The sequence below is a fragment of the Microcaecilia unicolor genome, unplaced genomic scaffold (genome assembly GCF_901765095.1).
Source record: "Microcaecilia unicolor unplaced genomic scaffold, aMicUni1.1, whole genome shotgun sequence".
NCBI lineage: Eukaryota > Metazoa > Chordata > Amphibia > Gymnophiona > Siphonopidae > Microcaecilia > Microcaecilia unicolor.
Window position 1 is genome coordinate 26,574 of NW_021963191.1, and position 23,821 is coordinate 50,394.

A 23,821-nucleotide genomic window follows, 5' to 3' on the forward strand; every position below is an offset into this window, starting at 1 on the left:
ATTCAAAGAGTTAGTCATTACTAGACCCAGGGTATGGTCCATCATATGAGCTGGCCCTCTGTCATATTGTGTCACTTCAATATTTTCTAAGGATATCGAGAATCTTAGAGAACTCTGTTTTGTGTCGTCATCAAGATAGAAGTTAAAGTCACCCCAAATTAAAAGATTAGGAAATTTCAATACTGCATCTGCTATTGATTGATATACATTCTCCCAATCTTCGGCTGTTGGGGAACGAGCACAATAGAAGAGTATGAAATGTGATTGTTGAGCGCCCTTTATAGAGTAGCACATAGCGCTGATTCAGACGCCAGGACTTATGCCTACTGAAACCAAGTGTAAATCTTAGTGTGGAGTTGGACACGCATTCCCCAATTCTGTAACATTTGTCAGCAGGCCCCCCACCTTCAGGCCTTCCTGCAGGTATGAACTCGGCTGACCCTGGAAGGGCCCTTCCCTGGACACAGCACTCCCAGAAGCAGACTCCAAAAATATGCCTAAAACCGCTTTATTCCATCAGCAAGGCCAAGACATTTCCTCTTTCAGACACAGTCTACTACTACTACTTAACATTTCTAGAGCGCTACTAGGGTTACACAGCGCTGTACAGTTTAACAAAAAAGGACAGTCCCTGCTCAAAAGAGCTTACAATCTAATGGGTGAAATGTCAAGTTGGAGCAGTCTAGATTTCCTGAATAGAAGTATGGTGGTTAGGTGAAGGCTTTGAAGATGGGCAGGGAGGGGGCCTGGCGTATGGGCTCAGAGAGTCCTTGGTTACAGCACATATCACCCCTTGTTCCTTCCCCCCCCAGCCACAGTTTCTGGATACAGTTTAAATCGTTCACTGCTTCCCCAGCATGGCCTAATTCCTGGACACAGTTTTAAATCACTCACTTTTTCACCAGCATGGCAGTGTTTTGAACACAGTTCAAGTCACTCACTGTTTCCCCAGCATGGCACCACTTCTGGACACAGTTTAAATCACTCACTGCTTCCTAGCATGGCATGACTTCTGGACACAGTTCAAATCACTCACTGCTTCCCCAGCATGGCATGACTTCTGGACACAGTTCAAATCACTCACTGCTTCCCCAGCATGGCATGACTTCTGGACACAGTTTAAATCACTCACTGCCTCCCCAGCATGGCATGACTTCTGGACATAGTTCAAATCACTCATTGCTTCCCCAACATGGCCAGGTTCCTGGACACAGTTCAAGTCACTACCTGTTTCTCCAGATGTGTCTGACTTCTGGCCACAGCTGAACTCATTCACTGCTTTACAGCACGGCACCTCTCTTCCCCTTGAGTGGAACAGCAGCTTAACTTTTCCTCCAAGCTTTCCACAGCCTTGAAGAAGGTTTGTTATGAAGCCTTTCAACTTCTTCCCTTGTACCTGAGCTAGAGCAGCAATCTCCATGGGTTCACTTCCCCAGTCATCTTTGGCTTGGATCTCCTCTCCGACCTCTTTCTTCACCTTCCATTCCATGGGCTCCTCTCCCTTTATGGTCCCCAGCTGGTCCTCACCCTCCTGATTATTCCTCCTCAGCCAATCCCCCTCCTCTCCCTCGGGATCCTGGGACATGTAGTTCCCTTGCTGCACCCTTTGCTTGCCCCCAGGGCTTTGCAGGGGTTCTTGGGAACTGTAGTCCTCTTCCCTTCTCTGGCTCTTGGGAAACTTATGCCTTCATGGGGGCGTGGCTTACCAGCCCCTAGGATCCTGGGATTGTAGTTGGAATCCCAGGTATGAAACCTACTCATCTTGCTCCTCTCCTAGATCCCTTCTTCCCTGACCCTCAGGGGTTCCTCACACATTGCATGTAACTTTTGGGAATGCCCATGACCTGTTCATGCCCCTCCCGTGGCCACACCCCCTCCCGGGTTGTAAGCAAGAGAATTTAGGCATGGTGTTTTATAGAATCGTGCATAGACAGTTTTTTTTTTTTTAATTCCGCCACATACCTTTCAGTTCAATGCAGATAACACATTAAAGAAGACTGGACATTTCCAGGAATAACAAACTATAACCTAACAGAGACAAAATATCCCTAAACTACATATTCTATTCAACATGATTTAAGACAAATTTTTTAAAGAAGTAAGTTTTGATCAGTTTATGAAACCGGTTATAGGAGATTTTGGACGTCAAGAGATCTTTAATAGCCTTGTCCAAGCGAACCACTTGATATGAATAAAGAGTGTCTATTAATCTAGTTCTCATATTTTTTAGAGAAGGAAAGGTAACAAGTTCTGATGTTCTGGTAACTCTAGATTTATCTGTAAAAACAAGGTGGTTCAATAAGTAAAGTGGGGACAGACCGTATACGATTTTGTACACAAGACAAGAACGTTTAAACGGGACCCTAGCTTGCACAGGAGCCAATAAAGCTTCACATAACAGCAGGATACACTGTCAAACTTTTTTAAAGAGAAGATTAAACATAATGCTACATTCTGTATAGTGAAAAGTTTCTTCATTATATGTTTGGAAGCTCCCAAATAGACAATATTACAATAATCAAGCAAACTCAAAATTAAAGCCTGGACAATAAGTCGGAAATGATCTTGATCGAAATATTTTTAATTCAATGCAAATTACGCAACAGAAAGGAAAATCTTTGTGTAAGAATGTTAATTTATTATTCAACCATACCTCCAAAATCTTAATGGTTGGGTGTGACTGGTGAAATAATATAACCAGACAAAAGGTGACAACACAAACAAAGGTATTTATTTAAAAGACTAGTAAAAAAGGCCCGTCTGTCAAAGAAATTAAACGGGCACTAGCAAGGTTTTCCTTGGAGTGTGTATGTTTGAGAGAGTGTGTGTGAGAGTGACTGTGTGAGAGAGAGTGAATGTGCGAGTGTGTGTGTGTGACAGAGAGACAGTGAGACTGGGTGCGAGTGTGTCTGTGAGAGAGAGAGTCTGTGTGTGACATTGAGAGTGTGTGCCAGGGCCCCCCTCCCATTTCCAGTGTCCCCCCCTCCCTGTTCCGGTGTCCCACCTCCCTCCATGTTCCAGGGTCGTCCCCCCTCCGTCCAGGGTCGTCCCCCTCCCTCCCTCCGAGTTCCAGGGTCATCCCCCCCCCCCTCTCCGAGCTCCAGGGTCGTCCCCTCCCTCCGAGTTCCAGGTTCGTCGTCCCCCTCCCTCCCTCCGAGTTTCAGGGTCCCCCCTCCCTCCCTCCCTCCTCCCTCCCAGTTCCAGGGTCGTCATCCCTCCCTTCCAGTTCAAGGCCCCCTCCCTCCGATTTTTAAAAGTCATCTTCACTTACCAAGTCAGGGTTACAGCGGACGGCAGCAGCGGTAAAACGCGTGCAGGCTCTGCCCTTCTCTCTCTTTCTCAGCTGTGGTCCCGCCCTTGTGGAAACAGGAAATGAGGGCGTGACCACAGCTGAGAGAGAGAGAAGGGCCGAGCCTGCACGCGTTTTACCGCTGCTGCCAGTCGCCGTAACCCTGACTTGGTAAGTGAAGATGACTTTTAAAAATCGGAGGGAGGGGGCCTGAAACTGGAAGGGAGGGAGGAAGGGAGGGACGACGACACCCTCATGCGTGTGACGTCACATTCTTTTGCCTGGCAACTCTGCAGCGTGTCCTTCCCTCTCACTGTTCCGCTCTCGACGTCATCATGTTTTGACGTAAGGGCAGGACAGAGAGAGATGGTGACAGACAGACAAATCTTACGAACGCTTCACTTCAAGTGTGTCACGGTCAGCTTCAGAACGTTGGAGGTGCAAATTATTATAGTAGATTCTTGGGCCTGTTACTTCACAGGGCCTGAGAAATAGGGTGGAAAACTCTCTGCAGTCCAACACAGAGTCTAGACAGGCCTCTGGTGGCAGTCCAAACACAGTCCACGGCTGTTGGGGTTGCCACGCCCCAAACACAGTCGTCATGCTCCTTCCCGAGGTCCAGGTCTGGCTTCTACCAGACCACAAAACAAACTTGCAGAGTTCAATGCAAGAAGTACAATGGTTTACCTCAGCCAGGTCCAGTTATGAAATGGCGATTTAGCACCACATTGTAGAAATTCACATCTTTCCTCCCCTGGGCCTCCTTAACTTCTGCCTGGACCTGTCTTTTAAACTTCCTTGTTGTGTCTCCGCCCCTCCCAGCTTTTTTCCTCCCAGGACGGGATCATGCTTTCTTAAGGTGGCCCAGTCTAATTAGAAAAGGACTTCTTTTAAGGGTGAGAAGTAGTGTCCTATACACCCCATCATAGTGCCAATTAACACCACTAATTGATTGTTAGCAGCCAATTATTCAGTGTTAATGACGCATTAATTCAGCTGCACGTACAACTCAGGATCGCACACAAATTTGGGCATTCAAATTTGGGCCACCTTTATAGAATCCAGGGGTAAGTGTGTAAATGTTGTCCCCACCTAGGCTTCCATGCACCTCCCCTGTGAATGTCCCTAAAATATATGCATTAAGTCATTTAAGCGTGTAAATTCAGAATAGCAGTTAGGTGCACTGCTGCCATTTACTCACATAAGTGTACACACATAAATGAAGGTATTCTGTAAATTTAAGTGCCGAAATAGTGCTTAAATTGAAGCAACCTAGAAAACCCTATAGAATGAGGGGGTTAGTTTTTGTTTTCTGTTTCATTTAGTTTGCTGTATTCACTATCATCACAGATACAGAACCATAGGACATAAGGGCAGATAAAGAGCTTAAAACACACCTAGTCTGCCCAAATTACTTCCTGTTTTAATACCAGAGAACAGGAACAGCAAACAGGAAAAACCTCTACGTCAAATCGTCTAATCAAAAAAAGAGTAGAGGCTGACCAAAGGACAATCCAGCACTGCTTAGCAAACGGACCCGACACGGTCCGTGTTTCAGTGTCACAAAACGCTTGCCTCAGGGGTCACAATGGTGTTCAAGAGAATATACTGAACAAACAAAGCAGCCCGAAGGCATCCGCTTGAGAGAAAATACTAGACATTGAGTGAACTCCTTCGGGTAATGCTGGTTGTCCAGTATTTTCTCTTGAGCGGATGCCTTCAGGCTACTTTCTTCAGTATATTCTCTTGAACACCATTGTGACCCTTGAGGCAGGCGTTTTGTGACACCAAGACACGGACCGTGTCGGGTCCCTTTGTCTAAGCAGCAAATAAAGCGTCTTTTAAGCACCATCTCCAACGTTTAATGCCAGAGATCCCAGACAATCTTTGCAGCTAAGGATTCTCTGTGTTTATCTGGTGCATTTTTGTGTTCTGTCAGGGTAATGTTTCCAAATGAGTTAGTCTTGGCGCATGCCAAGACAAGAATGAACCTCACCCCTATGCCAGGGTACAATGGAGATAATCTTACGTCAATATTTGCATTGTGCCAGAGAGCACCTCCTTCTGGAGTTCCTAAAGTGGAATATGTATAAACAAAACATATCAAGCTATGCTTGGAAATTCTTTTTAATCAAGCCAGTGGTGCCCAATATAATTGGGACAATTTCTAGAGCTCTACGCTATGTTTTCTTGGTCTCTGATTATACTTGTAGGTACTTGAGAATCTTCTCTTTCTCCACACATAGTAGAGAATATTCACCTGGCACTGACATGTTTATTAGTAATAACTTCCTTGAGCTCGTCTTTCTACATTGCAATGCCCAGTTTTCTTGCTTATCGGTGGAAATGGCAATGCTGAAGGTGATCACAACTTCTTAACTCTTTTTTTTTTTTGTTACATTTATACCCCGCGCTTTCCCACTCATGGCAGGCTCAATGCAACTTACATATGTTTAAATCATTTTTATTGGTGAACAGAACCATATAATCACTAAATACATCTCTTAACCAACTGTTAACCATCCGTTTCTTTTTTCTCCCCCCCACCCTCCCACCCTTCCCCCCCCCTCCCACAAACAGTTCCTTTAGTTAACGTTCAGTCTCAAAATACTATTGTATGCTATTGTAAGTTCAGAAGATAACTTCTTGCTGATGGGTTAGAGTGTTCCAGAATGGGGTCCACCGCTGTTGAAATTGTATTCCCACTTGTGAGTTGACGTCAGGCACGCTCATTCTTTCCATGCGTAACATCCATATCATACGTGTCCTCTACTGCTGAAGTGTCGGGCCTCTCATCGATAGCCACTCTGTTAGTATGACTTGTTTGCCCACAATAATAGCTCGTTGAACAAATGATGTGAAGCCTTTTCCTGCTGGCCGGCCTATTATTAGATGACCAAACAAAAGGGTTGAGTTATAAGTCCAACATTGTTTCCAAAGAGAATTTACATATTTGATGATTTCTTTCCAAAATCTCTCCACTTCTCTGCACTGCCAAAACATGTGCCCCAAGTTTGCTCCTTCTGCTCTACATTTCGGGCACTCCCCCCAGGGAGAGAGACCCATATAAAATGCTCGCTTGGGGGGCACATGCGCGCGCAGCACGAACTTGTATTGTAATTCCCAATGTATAGACTGGAATGTGATTCGTCTTATTGACAGAACATGGGACTTAATCTGGGTTGCACTAATTTCGGTATGAAGATCTGTTGTCCACAGTCGTGCCAAACGCAGGTAATCCGGCTCTTCTGCTGTATCTTTTATATGACGGTGATGGTAAGATAAGGGCACTTTCTGTTGAGCTCCCAGGGAAAATGCCGATGATAATTCTTCTTGTGCATCTTCTGCCAAGGACTCCCAAGGTAGTGACGTCACGTAATGCTTCAATTGTTCATAAAAGAATTTTTCATTTTGTTGTATTCCATATTTTGTTTGCATTTCAATAAATGACTTCATGCGTCCTTCTCTAGTGATTACTTGCATTAAGTATTCCATCCCTCGTCTCTTCCACCTGTGGAACACCGCGTATAACTGTCCCGGAGCAAATGCTGCATTGCCGCAGATTGGTAGGTATGGTGTCACTTTCGAAGAAAAGTTGTGGAGTTTACAGATCCATTTCCAGACTGCCACCGCACATGGCATAATCTTTGTCCGTTTCAAGACACGAGGCATCTGCGTCCCAGCCGAGTGTAGATAATTACTAAAATGGATCCCCTTGGTGAATTCGAGTTCCAGTGGAGTGTCTGTGAAGTCTGTTGTGCCTCGGAACCAGTCATTGATTGTCCTCATGCCACTAGCTATGTTTAAATACCTTATGTTCATCAGCCCCAGTCCACCATGTTCCACTGGCACGCAGAGCGTGCTAAATGCGAGACGAGCTTTTTTGCCCCGCCAGAGGAATTTCTGCATCAAGGTCCTCAACTTTCGTTCATGCTTGTTATTTATATACAATGGCAACATTTGCAATACATACAACCACCTGGGTGCTATGATCATATTAAATAAGGCAATGCGGCCTAACAATGAAAGGGGGAGCCCGGCCCACGCCTTCAGGCTAGCTTCTGTCTCTCTCAAAAGCCTGTTGATATTAAAATCATACAAGTTATTGATGTCCGCCGGAACCACCACGCCCAGGTATTTTATGTGGCCCTTCACTTGCTGAAAAGGTAACCTGTCCCCCCAGTCTTTCCCCTCATCTGCTCCAATTCCCATTGCAATAGACTTGGACACATTTAATTTAAACCCAGAAAGCTTCCCATACTGTGTAATTTTGTGTAACAGTTCTTTTACAGACCGCCCTGGACCCGTCAGGGTCAACAGTAGATCATCCGCGTATGCCAGCACCTTGATACACCGAGTCCCCATGGGAACACCTCAAATTTTATCTTCCTCACGGAGTGCACACAGTAGAGGCTCTAAGGATAATACAAAGAGCAGGGGCAGCCCTCAATGCAACTTACATATTGTATACAGGTATTTATTTGTACCTGGGGCAATGGAGGGTTAAGTGACTTGCCCAGACTGCCTGTGCCTGAAGTGGGAATCGAACTCAGTTCCCCAGGACCAAAGTCCACCACCCTAACCACTAGGCCACTCCTCCACTCCATTCCTCTGTGAGATTTTGATGTACTTGAGGTTTCTGAAGTTACTCATCCTATCTCCCCATGGTATCCATGGTTTAGCCTGTAGTTTTTCCTTATTAGCTAGTCTAATTCTTTCAATTTTTTTTCTCTTCTTTTTGCAAATTCTGTGGATTCTTCCCCCTCCCCGCACTGTTTCTGTTTGACATCCTGTTTCTCCTCTCTGTTTGTCTGGGAAACGCCCAGCCTCATCAGAGCGCTGTACTACCACCAGGCACAAGCCCTGACATGGCAAATTGTGTGTTTGTGGTAAAAGGCCCAGGTCGGCTCAGTCTTTCTATGTTCAAGAGTCATTCACCACTCCTGCTCTGCATGCTCTCGTACCGTTTCAGTGACAGGACAGCTTGTGTGGGACATATACTAGAAGTGGAGGAGCAGCCTAGTAGTTAGTGCAGCAAGCTGAGAATCAGGGAAACTAGCTTCAAATCCTGTTTCTCCCACTGACTCTCCTTGTGATCTTGGGGCAAGTCACTACACCTTCGTTGCCTCAGGTAGAAACTCAGAGCTGTTTTACCAAAGTATCCTACCACATTAAAGTGTGTTATTTATCACAGGCCCCATTTTATGCACCGGGACCTATTTACCAAAAACATGTAAACTTTCTGGGGTCAGAGGAATACCTAATATAGACTTGAGCTAAATCCAAACAGATAAATAAGTATAAGTGTTAAGTTCGACCTCTAAACCACATTTACTACATGTGCCTGGAGTCTGGACTTTCCTAGCTGCTGCCATTTGGTACAGGAAAAATGAATTCCTCTAAGCCCCAGTGAACACGTCTGCCATCAGAGTGAAAGGTAAAATAAAAAGTTACCTCGGGGCATACACCTTGAGTTTGGTTTTCCGTTGTTATAACGTTTGTTATAACAAAGAAGGCAGACACTCCCTGCAGAGAAAAAAAAAGGCAATGTCAGATTATGGACTCACATTAACCATTTGTCAACTCAACGTTTCATACTGCTGTGCTGGACTAGAATGTAAGAATTGCGGGTCTGAATATTCAGATCTATCCCTCTATCTAGTCCTCCTAGGTGACCTTCAAAAATTTTTATACCCCCCCCCCCCTTGCTCAGACTTTAGGACAGGAATACTGCAACTGGAAATTATTTTGTATGGCCTGTATGCAGACAATGTCTATATTTATAACAAATCTTTTAGTCTTGTTTGCAAAACAAATGGTATTGCATCAGAAAAGACTGCAGCTATTGACTTGGGGAACTTGTTCTGTGAACGTTGTGCCAGAGTGTGTAGTGCTCCAGAAAGGAGAAACAACTGTAGCACTAGTCTTGTTCTTTCTGAAGGAGGTTGAGAAGTGTCTCGTGAACTTGCCTTCCATACATATTAGCACAGGGAGAGCTAGCCACAAAAATGCACATTAGTGCAATCCTTGACCTTTACACATGATACCTAAACATGAATGAACTTACGGCAGGTGTCTGTCTCAATGGAGTCATGAAAATTCCACTGAACTCATTTGGACTTCCTGGATTTTGAGTTCTTTTTATCTTCACTTAGGGGCATAGTTACTAACATGGGCTCCTGTTAAGATGTATTATGTTACTGCTAACCCCAGTTATTAGTAACAAGGTCTCATTGAATGGGACCTGCAGTAAAATAGCGCAAGTTTGTGGTAACATGGTAAGTGAGCAGGGCCGCCGAGGGGGTGGGCAGGGGGGACAAAATTCCCCGGGCCTCCGTGTGAAAGCGGCAGATCGCCTCCCTTCGGGCCCTCCCTCACTGTGCCCTGCCCTCGTGGAAACAGGAAGTGATGAGGGCCGAGACACAGTGAGGGAAGGCCCGAAGGGATGCGATCTGCCGCTTTCACACGGAGGTGAGGAGCTACCAATTTGAATGCAGGGGCCCCTGTCATGGTGGCAGATGGAGGGGGGCTATTGATGGAGCCGAGGGCAGGCAGGTGAGACCGAGGACTGTAGCGCCGGCGGCCAGGAAGCAGGAGAGGGAGGTGACAGTGGTAGGGATTGGGGGGGAGCGGCGGCGGCGGATCTGGGGGGACAGCGGTGGCGGGGGCCCCAGGGGCGGCCTTGCCCAGGGCCCGGCTCAGTCTCTCGGCAGCCCTGTGAGTGACGGCAGATAAAACATAAACAGTCCATTCAGTCTGCCCAACAGTCATATTCATTATTAATCTACGATTAAATCTACAACGAACGTGATAATCTATACTTAATCATGGTCTTTCTTTGGTGTTTCTGGGACATAGAAGTCCGCCCATCTCTGCCCTTATGTTCCAACTAATGGAGTTGCCATCAAATCTCACTCCAGCCTATCCAAATCCATCTTGTCATTTGCAGGACACAGACCATAAAAGTCAGCCCGGCACTGTCCTCACATTCCAAATAATTGGAGTTTCCGTCGAAGCTCTCTTCAGCCTATCCTAAACCGGATCACAATTGTGAAGAATAAGGGGCTGTCCTATCCTGGGTAGGCCACTAGATGGCGCTGTTCCCATAGAAGTGGGGGAAAATGTCCAGGTTGAGCCACTAGAGGGAGCCAGTAGGGGAATGTCCAGATGGAGGTTGCTAGGACCAAGGAGAGTCCTGGGCTGGAAACAGGTGTATGTGGTTGTGGGCTGGGTCCTGCCTGGAATCAGGGGGAAGAGCCTGAAGGGGTGGAGAAGCTAATTATCCACCTTATACCTGCCTGAGTGGTGAAAGAGAGGAGAGGAGCTGGAGACCTGGCAGCTACAGGAGGAAGATCCCCTTGAAGGTACTGGCTGAACTCTGTGGACTTGTGAAACACTCTGCTGAAAAGAGGGGCAGCTGCACTACCTTCTGAGAAAGAAAAGTAAATGCTTTTGTTTGGCTGTTTGAACTGTGAAAGTTTGAGGAACTGCTTTAAGTCTGAAAAGGGTTTAATTAGAAGACTCTGAGTAAATGCCTTTTTGGTTATGGTTGAGTTAAAGAAGAAATGTTTGAATTGAAGAAGAAATGTTTAAGTTCAAGAAGGAATAAGCCATGAAGATTATGTTAAGTGGCAACTAATAAAACCTTTAGTTATAAGAAGCCTGGTGAACATTTGTGAAAGGTGAAGAGGAAGCTAAGCAGGGTCAGCCCTGGCCAGGTCTTGGAAGGGTGACCAGTTCACACTATATGTTGGACTCTCACCGAACAAGACAGCCCAGCACCGGCCTTTAGTTGATGCAGTCAGAGTTGCCATCTAAGCACCACTTGACATGCAGGCACATATGAAAAAACAACATTTAAAGGGTTGCATATCATTCATTTTCTAAACTAGAGATTCTCTGAGTTCATCCCAAGCCCTTTTGAATTCCACCACAGTATTTTTCTCCACCATCTCCCTCGGGAGGGCATTCTAGGCATCAACCACCCTCTCCGTGAAAAAGAATTTTTTGACATTACTCTTAAGTCTACCACCCTGCAACCTCAATTCATGTCCTCTAGTTTTACCATTTTCGCTTCTCTTGAAAATGTTTGTTTCTATATTAATATCTTTCAAATATTTAAACGTCTGTATCATATCTCCCCTGTCCAGTGCTTTTTTTGTGCCGGTACGCAACGGTACGGCGTACCGGCACCTTTTTTTTTTGCTCCCCCCGCCCCGTGACGGACGCAGTGCCAGCCCCCATTTCCGGCTGCTGCTGCTTCTCCTGTTGAGCAGCAGTGGCCGCTACACAAAGATTAAAAAACTTCAAACCTGGCTGAAACGCGGCACCCCGGCACTGTAGACAGCCATTAGGCATTGGCTGTTGCCCCGCAGCCACTCCTCCTCTTGCCTCTACGTCACTGCGCTCCTCCGGGGTCTTCCTCCAGGGGCAGTGACGTAGAGGCAAGAGGAGGAGCGGCTGTGGGGCAACAGCCAATGCCTAATGGCTGTCTACAGTGCCGGGGTGCCGTGTTTCAGTCAGGTTTCAATTTTTTGTTTTTAATCTTCTTTTTGTGTAGCGGCCGCTGCTGCTCAACAGGAGAAGCAGCAGCGGCCGGAAATAGGGGCTGGTGCCGCGTGCGTCGCGTCTTCGCGCCGTTCGCGCCAAACTTGGCAGGGAGAGGGAAAACAACAGAGGGAAGGATTGGGGGGGGGGGGGAGAGAAAGAGGGAAACCAACAGAGGGAAGGATTGGGGAGAGAAAGAGGGAAACCAACAGAGGGAAGGATTGGGGAGAGAGAGAAAGAGGGAAAACAACAGAGGGAGGGATTGGGGAGAGAGAGAAAGAGGGAAAACAACAGAGGGAGGGATTGGGGAGAGAGAGAAAGAGGGAAACCAACAGAGGGAAGGATTGGGGAGAGAGAGAAAGAGGGAAAACAACAGAGGGAGGGATTGGGGAGAGAGAGAAAGAGGGAAACCAACAGAGGGAAGGATTGGGGGGAGAGAGAAAGAGGGAAAACAACAGAGGGAAGGATTGGGGAGAGAGAGAAAGAGGGAAAACAACACAGGGAAGGATTGGGGGGGGAGAGAGAAAGAGGGAAACCAACAGAGGAAGGATTGGGGGAAGAGAGAGAAAGAGGGAAACCAACACAGGGAAGGATTGGGGGGGGGGGAGAGAGAAAGAGGGAAACCAACAGAGGACGGATTGGGGGAAGAGAGAGAAAGAGGGAAACCAACACAGGGAAGGATTGGGGGGGGGGAGAGAGAGAAAGAGGGAAAACAACAGAGGGAAGGATTGGGGAGAGAGAGAAAGAGGGAAACCAACAAAGGAAGGATTGGAGAGAGAGAGAAAGAGGGAAACCAACAGAGGGAAGGATTGGGGAGAGAGAGAAAGAGGGAAAACAACAGAGGGCAGGATTGGGGAGAGAGAGAAAGAGGGAAAACAACAGAGGGAAGGATTGGGGAGAGAGAGATAGAGGGAAAACAACAGAGGGAAGGATTGGGAGAGAGAGAAAGAGGGAAACCAACACAGGGAAGGATTGGGGGGGGGGGGAGAGAGAGAAAGAGGGAAACCAACAAAGGAAGGATTGGAGAGAGAGAGAAAGAGGGAAACCAACAGAGGGAAGGATTGGGGAGAGAGAGAAAGAGGGAAAACAACAGAGGGCAGGATTGGGGAGAGAGAGAAAGAGGGAAAACAACAGAGGGAAGGATTGGGGAGAGAGAGATAGAGGGAAAACAACAGAGGGAAGGATTGGGGAGAGAGAGAAAGAGGGAAACCAACACAGGGAAGGATTGGGGGGGGGAGAGAGAAAGAGGGAAACCAACAGAGGAAGGATTGGGGGGAGAGAGAGAAAGAGGGAAACCAACACAGGGAAGGATTGGGGGAGGGGGAGAGAAAGAGGGAAACCAACAGAGGAAGGATTAGGGAGAGAGAGAAAGAGGGAAACCAACAGAGGGAAGGATTGGGGAGAGAGAGAAAGAGGGAAAACAACAGAGGGAAGGATTGGGGAGAGAGAGAGAGAGAGGGAAAACAACAGAGGGAAGGATTGGGGAGAGAGAGAGAGGGAAAACAACAGAGGGAAGGGTTGGGGAGAGAGGGAAAACAACAGAGGGAAGGATTGGGGAGAGAGAGAGAGGGAAAACAACAGAGGGAAGGGTTGGGGAGAGAGGGAAACCAACAGAGGGAAGGATTGGGGAGAGAGAGAAAGAGGGAAAACAACAGAGGGAAGGATTGGGGAGAGAGAGAAAGAGGGAAAACAACAGAGGGAAGGATTGGGGAGAGAGAGGGAAAACAGGGGAGAGAGGGAAAAACAGATGGAAGGATGGGGAGAGAGAGGGAAAAACAGATGGAAGGATTGGGGAGAGAGGGGAAAAACAGATGGAAGGATTGGGGAGAGAGGGGAAAACAGATGGAAGGATGGGGAGAGAGAGAAAGAGGGAAAACAACAGAGGGAAGGATTGGGGGGAGAGAGAAAGAGGGAAAAAACAGAGGGAAGGATTGGGGAGAGAGAGGGGAAAACAGATGGAAGGATGGGGAGAGAGAGGGAAAAAGAGATGGAAGTATCGGGGAGAGGGGAAAAACAGATGGAAGGATGGGGAGAGAGAGGGAAAAACACAGATGGAAGGATTGGGGAGAGAGGGAAAAACAGATGGAAGGATGGGGAAAGAGAGAGGGAAAACAGATGGAAGGATGGGGAGAGAGAGGGGGAAAACAGATGGAAGGATGGGGAGAGAGAGAGAGGGAAAAACGGAAGGATGGGGAGAGAGAGAGGGAAAACGGAAGGATAGGGAGAGAAAGAGGGAAGACGCTGGATGGAAGAATGCAGAAAGAAATAGGGGAGACACTGGAAGGATGGGGAGAGAAAGCAGAGCTGCTGGATGGAAAAGGGGAATAGAGAAAGATTGGAGAATAAGAGGAAGGGGCATGGGAGAACAAGGGTGAGGAAAAGATGAAAAGCCACGGGTAGATGAAGGAAATTAAAGAATGGATAGTAAGAATGAATTAAATCTGGACAGAGAGAGAGCCTGAAAAATATTGAAGAAAGCAAAGAAAAAGGAGACAAAAAATGACAAATGGCACAGAAGAGTTAAGCGAAAACAAAGGAAAGGATAATCACAGACTGGGACCAATATGGAAAGAAAAACAGTCACCAGACAAGAAAGGTAGAAAAAAATCATTTTATTTTCATTTTAGTGTTTGTAATATGTCCAATTTGAGAATTTACATTGGCTGTCTTATTTTCTGCTACTACTTAGCAAATCACGTTATTTTTTTCTCCTATAGTACTGTAATATTTTCAATGATGTCTGTTTATATGCGCCATGGCTGGTATAGGGGGTGTGGTTAATGTGGGTGTGGCTATCATAGGGGTGGAGCCATATGTGGTGACCCCGCCCATAATGAGTACCGGCACCTTTTTTTCTACAAAAAAAGCACTGCCCCTGTCCCTCCTCTCCTCTATGGTATACATGTTTAGGTCTTCCAGTTGCTTCTCATATGTCTTTTGGTGCAAGCCCCCGTATCGTTCTTGTTGCCTTCCTCTGGTAAAATAACACGTCTTAACAGTAGCACATCTTAGTAACTACGAACCTTTACCAGTTTTTAAAGCCTGACTCCTAGGTTCCCAGGGCTAATGTGTGTGTGTGGGTTTTCTCTAGAAATGTCCCTGTGGCAGAAGAGGTATTTGAACTTCACCTTTTCCTCTAAATGACATTGCATTCATGATTCTCATTTTTTTATTTATCATGCCTATTGCTACACCCAAAACGATTTGCAATATCGTAAAATATATAAAGCAAATAGAATTATACAACAGGAACGACCTCCAACATCCTTCCATCCTCTTCCTATATACAGCTAATAAAATCCCAATATAAATACAAAAACTGACATTTATTAGCCAGGTTAGATGAAATTCAAATGTGGGCTGGCCCAGTGTGGCTCCGTCAAGAGTGCTGTGACCTGTCATGCCAGAGACCAGGATTTGATTCTAGAGCCAGGTTTCCATTTTCCGAGACAGCCAGGGCTAGAGCTGCTGCAGAGAAATCATTCACAGAGCCTGAGAGGAGGGAGTTGGACCCCCACATCTAGTAGCCTGAGTTAGGACTCATGTTTGCAGCCTTGTAAATGCATTAGCTGGGCTAAGATGGGAAAGGATATAAAATAAGGAAATCTTCTCCCTGGTCCTTGCAAATGAGGACTCATGATGTCACACAACCCTAAAGGGGCTGCTTCTGATTCAGCAGGAAGACCAAAAAATAGGAGGAAACCACAAGGTCAAAAGTTCTGATAAACAATAACAGAACGTGCATAGTTTCCAGAGAGCCAGAATCAAATGGAAAGTGAAAGTACTTTTTGAAAGTCAGTCAGTTTCATACTGAGTAGAGTTACCATATTTGCGGAGACAAAAAAAGAGGCCACAAAAAAAAATAAAATGCTGCCCCGCCCCACACCATTCTTCAGCCCTGCCCCCTGCCACAAAGTCACCTTGACCAGAGGCATTCCTAGGGGTGCTGATACCCGGGGTGGATCACCGATGCGCCCCGCCCCCTGGGTGCAGCGCCCCCCCCCCAGCGAAAGGACACCCCCCCCGGTTCACGCTGCTGGGGTGGGGGGGGTGCCGTGCGCCGGTCAGCTTCGTTCGTTTCCATGCTCCCTCTGCCCCGGAACAGCGGCGTGCACCCGGGGCAGACTGCCCCCACCGCCCCCCCTTGGTACGCCACTGACCTTGACCCCCAAGAAAGCCAGATTCCATAAGCAGTAAAAATACTGGTAAAAGTAACAGAAATGCACTTTCTTCCGTATTCTGCTAAATACAAAATATGTACATTTCCGAAAAAGCAAATATCCATGAGCAGCATGTTCCCCTTTCCTGTCCCTCCAATCAATGAGCAGCATGTCCTCTCCTTCCCCCTCTATCCATGTGCTGTATTTCTCCCATTTCCCTTCCCTCTCCATGTACGTCACAAATCTTTTTGTCCAGCCCCAGTCCCTGCACCCACACTCCATACACCTTTTTTTACAGCCCCCTCACTCTCTTCTCCATCCCCTCCAAAAAAAGATTCCTCACTTCTCCTCTTTGACCTTGAGTGCTGCAGGATTCACAAGGGCTGGCCCAACAGTGTCAGGCTCAGGTGCCACTTGCTTGCTGCCTTCCCTTCTTCTCTCTCAGGCTCAGCCAGCACCAGCCTCCTTGTCCAGGTGTGTTTTGCTGGAGGAAGGGGCTGTGTGTGTATGGGGGGGTGGGGGTGCCATGCAGCAGCCAAATAGAGCAACATAGCAGGATTGTGTGCGGCCACGGAGTAGGTTGAGTGCCGGTCCGACAACAAAAAAACAAAACGATATCAAGTGAGAGAGATGGCTCCTCCTGACCTGCTGGGTCCTTGCAGTTGCTGGCCGGGCTGCGTGCAGGGCACGAGGGAGTCGGATGGAGGATTTTGACGCGCATGCCATGAGCCAACTCTGCTCAGGCACACCATGCATGCGCCAGTAGATCAGGTGACCGTGACCTCACTGGTGCGTACGTGTGTGCCTGCAGTCACATGGGGTTCCTAGTTGTCTGGAAACCAAACTCTCAAAATAAAAAAACTGGCCAGACGCTCGACAGTGCCCTCGAAAGGAGGAGGACATGTCCAGGGAAACCTGTTTATATGGTAACCCTAATACTGAGTTCATCCTCTGAAGAGGTGGGGGGGGGGGGGGCTGGTGGTCTGGTTTCCCAGCAGAATTAACTAAACCAACCAGTAACCACTACCAGGATCCTTTCTTAGTCCGAAGGCCCCAGGTGATTCTTACCTGCAAAGGCAAAGTGTATTCAGCTGTGTCCCAAATCCTGGAATCTGTCTGCGCCACACCTTTAACTTTAGTATGGACCGAACTAATCACAGAATCCTTATCTTGATAGCGTTTCTCTTTGAACAGAATGATGCTAGATGGAAAAAAGAAAAAAAGGATGACCACACACGTTTAAAATTAAAATAAAGCCATGATGGCAGTGAAAGAGCAGAGGGACTGAGCACTTTTCCATACAAGTTGGGAGGATGGTTTGCAAAAGCATTTATCCAGGCAGACTGCTCTGTCCCTCCTCAAGGTGGTTTAAAGTATGGTAGATCTCCACAGTATGTCTACTCAAAATAAATATTCCCATGGGTGTCTTAGGTCAGGGGGAGTAAAATGTGTGTGAGCCGTTTTACCCCTGTTCAGCCACTTACCAAAACAGCCGGTGCAAACTATTGGATAAATACTCAGCCGGCAGCGGTCAGTGTTTTTTGGGCACTGCCAGCATTATGCCTGGTGGGAGGCGGGGCTGGTGGTTGGGAGGCAGGGATAGTGCTGGGCAGACTTATACAGTCTGTGCCAGAGACGGTGGTGGGAGGCGGGGCTGGTGGTTGGGAGGCGGGGATAGTGCTGGGCAGACTTATATGGTCTGTGCCAGAGCTGGTGGTGGGAGGCGGAGCTAGTGCTGGGCAGACTTATACGGTCTGTGCCCTGAAAAAGACAGGTACAAATCAAGGAAGGTATACACAAAAATGGCTTGTTCAATGGCAGACTTTATCCAAATATGCTCCAGAACACTGTATTTGCTATAGGAAAATCTTTATGTATTATAATCGCTGCTCGAATGTTGTAGAAAAACACCAGTTTCAATAATATATCCATGTCCAAAATTATGTGTAATCAGTGCAGATCTACTAAACACAACAGCTTCATGCAAATCAAGAGATGTTTCACTGAAATCCCATGTAAAGCAGCTGGACTTGATAATCTCTTTACAGTAGAACCAAATAAATATCAGCTCTGCGACCGGACATCAGCCTGGGGGTCTCAGACTGTCCCAAAAACCTTGTTATTACTATCCAAAAAAGGGGGGGGGGGGGGGAGAAATCATCTTTTTCACCCTTTTCACTAAGGGTTGTTTCATGATGCCAGGCCACTAGGATCAGAATTAACTAGTTTTTGGTTTCTTCATGGATGGATTTTCTGTGTTTCCTTTCCTTATGGACCTTAGAATTATCAATTTACGAACAGCACCAGGGCATAACTAGGATCCGGAGCCCTAATCTTGCTTTGCATGCTGCTATAAGCCTGAAGCCTTTAAAATGTTTCCATGATATCCGGGACCATGTGCATATACACTGACGGGGCTGGCATTTTGTCAACTTGCAATTATCTTCTAACCCCATTTACCTAAACAAATGTAGCTTAATTAATAATGTAAGTACAACCATAACTCTGTGCAGCACAAAAGTACTGCACTGAATCCTTGAGCAGTGGGGCAATGAAATGAGAACACAGATTTATCTATTCTTACTGTACACCGTCTTCAGTGAATTCCTTCAAAAAGGCGGTAAATAAATTCTAATAAATAAATAATCAGAGAGGGAGACACGTGGAGGGGCATAATCGAACGAGGCGCCCAAGTGAAGGGTCGGGGAAACCTGTATTATCGAAACAAGATGGGCATCCATCTTTCGTTTCGATAATACGGTCGGGGACGCCCAAATCTCCACATTTAGGTCGACCTTAGAGATGGTTGTCCCCGGTTTTCGGCCATAATGGAAACCGAGGACGTCCATCTCAGAAACGACCAAATCCAAGCCATTTGGTCGTGGAAGGAGCCAGCATCCGTAGTGCACTGGTCCCCATCACATGCCAGGACACCAACCGGGCACCCTAGGGGGCACTGCAGTAGACTTCAGAAATTGCTCCCAGGTGCATAGCTCCCTTACCTTGGGTGCTGAGCCCCCCAACCCCCCCCCCCCCCCCACCAAATCCACTCCCCACAACTGTACAATACTACCATAGCCCTAAGGGATGAAGGGGGGCAACTACATGTGGGTACAGTGGGTTTGTGGTGGGTTTTGAAGGGCTCACATTTACCACCACAAGTGGGGGGGGGGATGGGCCAGGGTCCGCCTGCCTGAAGTGCACTGCACCCACTAAAACTGCTCCAGGGACCTGCGTACTGCTGTCATGGAGCTGGGTATGACATTTGAGGCTGGCAAAAAAACATTTTAAGTTTTTTTTTGGGTGGGAGGGGGTTGGTGACTACTGGGGGAGTAAGGGGAGGTGATCCCCGATTCCCACCGGTGGTCATCTGGTCAGTTCAGGCACTTTTTTGAGGCTTGGTCGCAAGAAAAAATGGACCAAGTAAAGTCGGCCAAGTGCTCATCAGGGACATCCTTCTTTTTTCCATTATTGGCCGAGGATGCCCATGTGTTAGGCACACCCCAGTCCTGCCTTCGCTAAGCTGCTGACACGCCCCCGTGAACTTTGGTCGTCCCCGCAACGGAAAGCAGTTGAGGGCTCCCAAAATTGGCTTTTGATTATGCTGATTTGGGCGACCCTGAGAGAAGGATGCTCATCTCCCGATTTGTGTCAGAAGATGGGCGCCTTTTTCTTTCGAAAATAAGCCTGATAGTTTTTAGGTGCATTTCTATGACCCAAGGCACCTATTAGAAAAATACCTGTCTCCCAATGTCCAAGCATTTTAGACAATCTGGCTCAAATTTGTTTTGGGAAAAGTTTCACAACAATTGGAGGTTAAAAAGAATAGCCATACTAGGGCAGACTGATAGTCCATCTAGCCCAGCATCCTGCTTCCAATAGTGGCCAATCCAGGTCACAAGTATGTTTATGTTGGTATTTATACACTGCCTTTCAAAAACAGGCAAAGCGGCGGAACCCCAAATAGTAGCAACATTCCATACTATCAATCCCAGGGACAGCAGTGGCTTCCCAAATGTCTTTCTCAATAGCAGACTATGGGCATTTCCTCCAGGAACTTGTCCAAACCTTTTTTAAAACCAGATACACTAATTATAGCTTAACTATTCCTTGAGTGAAAAAATATTTCCTCCTATTTGTTTTAAAAGTATTTCCACGTAACTTCATTGAGTGTTCCCTAGTCTTTGTACTTTTTTAAGGAATAAACAACTGATTCATGTTTACCCATTCTACACCATTCAGGATTTTGTAGACCTCTATCATGTCTTCCCTTGGCTGCCTTTTTTCAAAGCCCGAAGAGCCCTAATCTCTTAAACCTTTCCTCATATGAGAGGAGTTCCATCTCCTTAATCATTTTGGTCGCCCTTCTTTAGGCCTGGTGAAAATGCACTGGTGATGGATGCAAGTTTCTAGGTTTATTGAGTATATGATATCCTGCCTGTCGGGGAGCCATCTCAGTGGTTTACAGTTTATCAGCTTATGGAAGAAGAAAAATGCAGAGAAATTACAATTTTGAGAAAGGATAATGGGAGGAAAAAGCACTTTTATATATCTCAGAGTATGGTAGACAACATACTCCAAAAGTGTCCTCTGCCGCCAGTCATTCAAACTGAGGCAGGCAGGTCTTTTGGCATGAGAGGAACTTGATTAATCCAAGGCATCTCTGGAAAGATCAATCCCATCCTGAATTTCTCATGTCTGAGTGTAAATAGTGTGGGAAGGCATTCCAGAGATCTGCCCGATAACACTGAAAATGGTATATGTATCTGTCTAAAGGATGGAATTACCAAGTCATTTTCTTGGGAAGACTGGAGCTCATGAGAGGAGCAGATTGCCAGGTCTAAACTTTCCCTTAGATAAACTAGGAAATGCACCTATTTGGTGGAATGCTGCTACTGTTACTTTTACAATTTTGTTTTATAACACCAACTAAATTGTCTAAAGCTCTTGCACGGCCAGACTCTGCACTAGCAGGATTTAACCTAAGAACATAAGAATTGCCATACTGGGTCAGACCAAAGGTCTATTTAGCCCACACCAGTGGCCAATCCAGGTCTGGCAGGATCCTAAAATGTGTCAAGATTCCATGCTACCAACTTCCAGGGATAAGCAGTCCTTTCCTCAGATCTACCCTAATAACGGTTTATGGACTTTTCCTCCAGGAATTTGTTCAAACCTTGTAAGAACCTAGCTACTTTTTATCACATCCTCCAGCAACGAGTTCCATAGCTTAACTATGCATTGAGTAAAAAACATTTTCTCTGACTTGTTTTAAATGCACTACTTAGTAACTTTGGGGTTCTTTTAGTAAGCCAACGCATGCTTACTGCAGCTTAAAATGCCTTACCATGGAGCACCAGAAACTTTTGGCACTGGTGCTCTTTAAAAAAAAAAGTACATTTGATTTTTTAGTATTGGGGTATAGGCTAATTGGTTAGCGCAGCAACATTGCCATGCACTAACTGATCAGTGTGTGGTTAGCAAGTGAGCCCTTACTGTCTACAAAATAGGTGGTGGTACAAGCTCACACACTAATGGCCACAGTAAATGGGAACATTAGTGTGAGACCGTTAATTAAAAAACTCGAAATATTGGCCATTTTACCCATGCAGTAAAAATGGCCTTAGTGCACGGGAATGACCCATGTAAGCACGTGCTAAGGCCACTTTTTACCACAGTTTGATAAAAGTGGAGGAGTGGCCTAATGGTTAGAGCACCGGTCTTGCAATCCAGAGGTGGCCGGTTCAAATCCCACTGCTGCTCCTTGTGATCTTGGGCAAGTCACTTAACCCTCCATTGTCCCTCAGGTACAAACATAGACTGTGAGCCCTCCTGGGACAGAGAAATATCTGCCCTACCTGAATATAACTCACCTTGAGCTACTACTGAAAAAGGCGTGAGCAAAATCCAAATAAATAAAAAGGGCCCCTTCATGTCATGTCCAGTAGCATACCAAGGGTGGGGCAGTGGGGGCGGTCCGCCCTGGGTGTAGACAGCAAGGGGGTGAACGGAGCAGGCGTATGGTTGTCAGCTCTGCCGGTCCCCTGCCCCCTCTAACGTTGCATCCTGTCCTGGGGAAGGGGACCAGCAGAGCTGACAGCCATGCGCTTGCTCCAAGCACCCCCTTGCTGGGAGAAAAGGTCTGGTGATGCACTTCGGAGGAGGGTGACGTGCCGGGGGGGGGGGGGCACAGCGGTGACCCGCCCCACAGGCAAGGAAAGCCACTGGTCATGTCCCCTAGTCTTTGTACTTTTTGAAAGAGTTAACAGTTACCCATTCCAATCCACTCAGGATTTTGTAGACCTCTATCATATCTCCCCTCAGCCATCTCTTCTCTTCTGCCTTTCCTGATATGAGTCATTTAATCATTAGGGTCATCCTTCTCTGTACCTTTTTAAATTCCACTAGAGATGCAGCAACCAGAATTGCACATAGTACTCAAGTTGTGGTCACACCATGGAGAGATACAGAGGCATCATAATATTTTTTGTTTCATTCTCTATTCATTTCTCGATAATTTGCTTTTTGCCTCTAACCTGAAATCGATCTACGAAATGACCAATTTCCGCAAACTCCTGAAAACTTATCTCTTCGACAAAATATATCATAAAGAACAACACACGTAACTCTACTTTCTTTAAGTTACCCAGGAATGTTCTTTAATGTCTTCTGCTTTCACACTATCATGCACCTAACGTCTATGGCTTTAACACTATCATGTATTTTACCATCATGTAACCAAAACGTCTGCTAAAACAAATGTATACTCTTTTCTATTTCTAATATTATGTATTTCACCATCATGTACCCAAAACTCGCTGTAAAACCAAATGCACATTCTTTTCTATTTCCAGTATCCACGATGAATTGTAAGCCACACTGAGCCTGCAAAAAGGTGGGATAATGTGGGATACAAATGTAATAATAATAATCTTTGAGATTTTGCATCTTTTCACCACCAAACAAGTTCCATAGAGCCGCTTTAGCTGTTAAAGGCACAGCAGTATCACAACAGTACCTGAATATGTAACTCCCCCTGAGCTCTGTTTGGAAAGATTCACAATACATGTAAAATCCAAATCTACACCCCAGTCTTTTAACTACAGGGATTTTAGCCTGCGCCCCAGGTCAGGACATTTTATACATTTTCCAGTTTCTTTTTTGATATCACAAACATAACTCAGCTCCCTGTGGATACATAGAAGAAAAGAGCTGCAACTGTGATTTAAATCCAAATATCGTTTACTGGTTATATTTTTCTGGCATAACCCAGATAATTAAGTTCATGCTGGCACACCAAAAACAAAAATGTACTTGCAGTTCAAAACACACATTTATTAATACAACAGTCAGAATAGTTGCTTTGTACGGCTTCCTGTGTGCGTGTGTTGACATATAACTATACAGTAATAACATTTTAATAATAAATGGAACTTACCAAATACAGATAAACACTCCTACTTGTATAATCCATTTCAGAATGCCTAGATGAGGGCTTTTGAAAATTACAACTTTATCTGTTTCATATTCGAAGAAGAAGGGCTTCAAAGAACTGTAACAAGCCATTCCTAGGCAAGCTTCTCCTCTTACTGCTGAAGTGGAAAAATGCTGCTGTTGTTCACACCCACACACAATCAGACCACACCACTTAAAGCTGCAATACTCCCAACCACTTGCTTCTGTCCCAAACTGGCTTAATGGCTCAGTAGGGCTTCTGCCCGCTGTTCTGACCCAGCTTCGGTGTCTAGACTCAGCTAACTGGCACATGAGAGACAACTAGAAGGGAAAGGGGCTCTGCCCTAGCAGGACAGAGGTGTGAAATGGA

At 46.2% G+C, this 23,821-nt stretch overlaps 1 protein-coding gene across 1 annotated transcript in view; it reads right to left on the minus strand.

The window, feature by feature from the left end:
• The window catches only part of LOC115459058 (P2X purinoceptor 7-like), a 49,988-nt gene extending 26,414 nt beyond the window's left edge, over positions 1 to 23,574 (minus strand). The window contains exons 1-3 of the mRNA XM_030188922.1: positions 23,435 to 23,574; positions 17,065 to 17,197; positions 8,744 to 8,815 (exon numbers count right to left, since the gene is read on the minus strand). Of these exons, the coding sequence (XP_030044782.1) occupies positions 8,744 to 8,815; positions 17,065 to 17,197; positions 23,435 to 23,562 (333 nt within the window). The 5' untranslated portion in view covers positions 23,563 to 23,574. The remainder of the gene's footprint in view (positions 1 to 8,743; positions 8,816 to 17,064; positions 17,198 to 23,434) is intronic.
• Positions 23,575 to 23,821: the final 247 nt, after the last annotated feature.